The following is a 5,290-nucleotide window of genomic DNA, read 5'->3' on the forward strand; positions in this document are numbered from 1 at the left end:
TACGGAGGTGCCACTCCTATCACCACAAGGCATCACAACACAAGAGTTATCCAATGCCGTCACTAATCTTAGCTGTGGAAGGATTTGGGTGTTTAATTGGGAGGCGATTAGATGAGATGGGATTGGATTTCCTTAAAACCCCACATTTCATTCCTATCTTTGTGGAATTTTAAGACTTTCAAAATGAAATTATTTCAAAATTGTTTTTTTTTTATTTTCCAGTCGCTTATTGGGTCTCATTTACTCCACCCACAGAAGCCGTGGAAAATCCCTGACGTCGTGCTAACCTGTGGATGTTTTAGTTATTCTAGGTCAAGATTTATTGTGTACTCGGGGACTGATGCATTAACCTTCCATCCACTGGAGACGGGGGTCATCGCGACATCAGCAATCGTAACCACCATTTGATGCAACTGATGGATGTCGGTATTGTGGAATAAAACAGAGCTGCTACTTCCGTTTTCCAACTACACACATTCAACGCGGCCAGCTGGTGGATCAAGTTCACATTTTAGCATTCACTGGTAATACACAGGTCAGCCATAACCCACGTCAGTCAGGAAGTCAACTGATGCCTTAATTATCCTTCTTCGTTTGAACCTTCTTGTTCAAGGTAGAGGCAACTTCTTCACAAACCTTCATACTATCCAATCTGCGTTACCATTATTCCACTAAGTTCCTCACTAGGCATCCCTTAGACACCCTACTCCAAAAAGCGTTATTGTGGGAAAAAGCTGGACAACGAAACGACTTCCACTTCTGCTTCTAGGAGTTCATAGCAAGTCAGAGCCCTTCAGAAAGCCATTCACTATTATTACCATCATCCGTGCCTTTCGTGCGCTGAGAAGGGAGAATAATAATAATAGGTGGTGAAGAGGAGGAGGCTAGCAACAATGGCGTGTAGTGGCGGGCACGGAAAATAAAAACGCCAAGTTAAGGGTGGGAAAGGGGGGAGGGGAAACGCGAACCGACAGTCAAGAACAAAATTGACGAAGGTGGGGACGGGACGGAGGGTTGGAGGGCAAGGTGAAGGAGACCATCCGTCCTGTCGTAGCCTAGGGTGCCAGTGGTTGACCAGTCACTAAAATAAACATAACAGTCGTGATTAAAAATGTGAAATCATGTGGGATGTGTCCGAGGTCATTTATTCACTCTACGGTGAAACCATCGGACGATTCGCGACCTCATGAATTGGGGAACTTCTTCTTCTTTCATTTGCCTACATTCGTTTAGGATCCAGGTGCGGCAAAGGGGTTGCAAAGGGAGAAACCTCTTGGGAAAACACGATCCATGACCTACTCTTCGCGATATTAGCCCTCCTGGTCAGGTTCAAAGTACTCCACCACTGCCGATGCAGCGTATTTTGCCAACGCCAAAGCACAAAACAAGATGAGGAGTCATTATCGCCTTCACTTCACACAGAAGTGCTCCAGCCCCGTTACAAGTGAGACAGAAAACCTTTTCCATGGAGATGGATCCTCTCCTTCTCCACGCTGGCGACTTAAATCCACACAACAGATGAGGCACCAAAGACAAAGCCTGCGGTAAGATGATGGAACAGTAGACGGTTTTACGCCATTCGACTTTGACACTGATGGCAGCTAGGCTGTTAACAATCAATTATACAGGCACGGAGGGGTGTATATGACGTACAAAGATCGGCGGGAGGCATCTGCACAGAAATCGGTGGCATTCCCGGCGGGGCAATATTGGTGGTCGGAATAAGCGGGACTGAGAAAGCTGGCGCAGTAGCCGGACCAGATGACTGCATCTGTGGTGGCATAGGTGGCTGAAGCGGTGGAGCGAATATGGAGGTCAGCGGTGCCTGAGGCGGAGGCGGTGCCATCTGTTGTTGAGCCTCCACCGATACTGGAGGTGCTGTCGTGAAAAGCGGTGGTGGTTCCACCGGGGCCTCGTGTCGATCGGTCGCGAGCGGAACAAGGGCGGGTGGGGTGGAGGGTGGAGTGAAAGTGATACCCTCAAACAAATTGCTCGGTAGTGGTGCTGGTGGCGCCAGTGCCACTCCGCCTATTGATTCCACCGATGGGTACGCCGGTGGCGGATGTGATGGTAAACCATTCGTCACTTCAGTCGGCTGAAAATATAACGGAATGGTGTTACTGCTCAAGCCCTTTTAGACTAAAATAAAGACTACATTTTCTGCAGCACTTTCAAGAGGTCTCTTCTGGAACTTGACTGGAAAGACCAAAAATTGTTCAAATTTGAAGCACCATTCCGAGAACAGAAGGGCAATGACAAAACTCTACTCAATGACAACAAAGTAAACCAACTTACTGGAAATTGCGGAGACAGAAGTGGCGGCGGAAGAGAAGAAGGTGGGGGTGGAGGAGAAGTCGGATTGCAGAGAGGCGGCTGCTGTGACGGCAGTGACGACTGATACGGCGGTTGGTTACCTGACAGTCCGTTATTTGGCATAGTAACCGAAGTCGAAGCAGCAGTAGCAGCAGCACTGAGGGGAGGATGAGCGTGAGTGCCATTAAGGGCCGATGATGGTGGTGGGGGAATTCGGTGGAGGTAGCCAAAGCCAATTTCGCAGCCAAGCATGCCATCACCTCCCCAAGAAAGGTTAGGAATGAGCATCACCTCACGACACTGATCAGTAGTGCTGTTGTAGACGTAGAGCCGTAGCGGTTGGCCGTTGTGCGCCTCCACCACGGAGAATAAGTCCTCCGACTGAAAAAAAGGTGCGTTTTTAAAAACCAAGTTAGCTTCTCCGGATTCGATGAGTAAATAAACAGAGAGGCGGAGAAGCATCGCAAGGTAAGCCTCTGAGCAAGTGAGACAAATCAAATCAACAAGCAAAGAAACACCTTTACCGAATACAATGAGAGCGACGACATAACTCCCCAAGCGTGCACGTATTATTACATAGGGTTTCCAGTTTGGCTAGTTAAAAGGGCGCTTACAAGAGGGTCTTGTTACCCATTATAATTAAGTACATCATAAAAATACGCGATCCGTAAAAAAGCACCCCATCATTTTAAAGATAAAGGCGTAGCAGCAGAATAACCACGCAAGACTACGTGTTACGAAAGTTGATTTTCTATCAAAGCATAAGTGATAACTATCTCCAAAAACCACATAGGAGTGAGAAAAGATTTATCAAGATTTAACAACGTCTAGCTATCACATCTTACAAATTCAATTACATTGATGGGAAAATGGCGCGCCAATGTAGAAAAAAATAGGCAATTAGGGATATATAAACGAGAAAAAAATAGGGAAGAGAGATTTGCAGGATGGATACTTAGTTAATGAATCTAAAATAACATTTAAAAGGCCCCGTCCTGATGATGAAACAATATCTATCAACAAGAAACTACATTTGTCTTGGCGTTGAATGAATACGACTAAGTCGTAATACCGGGCGCACTTAACCACCTCTACTTGGCATGATTTAAATAAAAATGCATCGAAGAGCTAAGCGAGGTTCTTTCTCAAGTTTTTGCCTTGATCAACGTTTGTTCAGAATAGCACATTTTACTGCAACTGATCAGAGAAATATATTTTAAAAGACCCAATATAGGTACTAAATACTTAAGCCGTCTTGAAAAGAATAACCTTCGCTGCGCACCAGACGCAGACCCAAAAAAACGAGTTAGAACATGCAGCATTTTAGGTTAATCATAATGGCCACCAAAGAAAAGAAGCTAGAAATAAACTTGGCAACTCCTGTAACGTCAAAACGTCGTGGCCTTTCAGTGAAAGAAACACACACTGCTGGCTACAGCTTCAGCTGAATTAGCGTGTCTCGAGAATGATTAGTAACAATTGGGGGGAGCTGAAAAAGAGGATTCGATAATACATGGCTGATAACGCAGTCGCTTAACCTTCGCACAATTAAAACAGAAAGCCACGAAAGGTAAAAAAATTCCAAGTCGATCGAAGGATAAGAATATGGCACACTGAGAGACCAAAATATGGCAGTACTAAAAGTCACGCAAGACCCACAGTCGTAAAACGGAGTGGGGAATGTACTTACTCAAAGTCACGAGCCTCGGTGACGTGGAAGCGAAAACGTCACCGAGCGCCAAAATTACGGCCCAACGCAACAAAGGTTTGATCAGATCCATAAAAAATAACAACTGTTAGGATCAACATACTTATTTAGTCTTTACTATGCAGCATGATAGAAGCAAAACTTTAACACTGAAAACCACAGAAAATGAGCAACAAATGAGAATAAATCGGGAACCGGATATCCGTAATGTGGAGTAACCAAGGCTGGTTTAAAATGAGTACTCACATCAGTAAGGAGAGCATCAGTGCCAATGATGTAGTCCGAGAAGGGTTGTAGCCCAGCCATGGCAGCAGGAGAGCCGGGGGAGACATCAAGCACGTGCCAGACATTTTCGCTAGCACCCTTAAAGGAGCAGTAACGAATGCTAAGTCCTAGAAGACCCTGACCACCCCAATCAGAGCTGGGAATCAGCGTGACCTCGCGAAATTCCTGTGTTTTGGAGGAATACACCTCCAATTGCATTGGCGTGTCCTTGTACTTCGCCAACACGTCCTTGATGCTTTCATTGTCCTGCTGCTGTTAATATTAATAGATTGAGTGCTAAGTCAACAAAGTGAGATTCGTTCTTTTCGCTTCGTTGTAGCATTGTGAAAACCAAGCATATTTTACAGAGGAGACTTAAACTTTGTGCAAAATCAAGAAAAAGTTGTCCAAGTTCTGCCATCGTAAGGAATTGTTACTGCAGATGGCAAAAAAGACTGGTGCTTCCTAAGTTTGAAACTGGCAAAAAAACCTGGAAACTCACCAATCTTATATCACCGACGGACACTATGAAATCAAAAAATGCCTCAAGTCCGGCCTTCTGACCTGGTGACCCCTCTTGAACCTAGGAATTGTACAAAAATAAGGTGGCATGCCTTTAGGATGTGATACCCAGCCGTGCTGCTATCAAGACTACTTGACGCTGACCCCATTCCGAAAACACCAACGTACAGCTACTCCAAATAGTACACGAGCTTGCGATTAATTAAAACACGTCAATTTGCTTTAAAGCCAACGGGTAGATCTTGAAGCTTTATTGTAAATACTGGCATTACCTGTTATCTTCAAAGCAAGGCAATTTTGAAAGATAGCACCCATAGCTCAACTTAAGTACTTACTATTAACAACAGCAATGATTCCCCTTGATGAGTAAATTAGATTTCGTCAAAATGACAGAGGGTGTAAGATTTGACTATATAGATACTTAAATGCATAGGTTGTAGCAAACTTGAAGCTCCCTAAGGCCTCTTAGAAGGCGTAAAATGA

The 5,290-nt window shown here is 44.8% G+C and overlaps 1 protein-coding gene across 1 annotated transcript; it reads right to left on the reverse strand. All coding sequences in view use genetic code 11, as the record gives it.

Annotated features, from left to right (window-relative positions):
* Positions 1-933: 933 nt before the first annotated feature.
* On the reverse strand, positions 934-4,956 carry EGR_04889 (Golgi reassembly-stacking protein 2; the record flags this gene model as incomplete). Its single annotated transcript, XM_024494138.1, is given in 6 exon segments — positions 934-1,081; positions 1,650-2,095; positions 2,296-2,694; positions 4,268-4,552; positions 4,788-4,868; positions 4,882-4,956. The coding sequence occupies 6 exon segments, from the start codon at positions 4,954-4,956 to the stop codon at positions 934-936; spliced, it is 1,434 nt and encodes a 477-aa protein (XP_024351527.1).
* Between the last annotated feature and the right edge of the window lie 334 nt (positions 4,957-5,290).

The sequence above is a fragment of the Echinococcus granulosus genome (genome assembly GCF_000524195.1).
Source record: "Echinococcus granulosus chromosome Unknown EG_S00032, whole genome shotgun sequence".
In the NCBI taxonomy this organism is placed as follows: Eukaryota; Metazoa; Platyhelminthes; class Cestoda; order Cyclophyllidea; family Taeniidae; genus Echinococcus; species Echinococcus granulosus.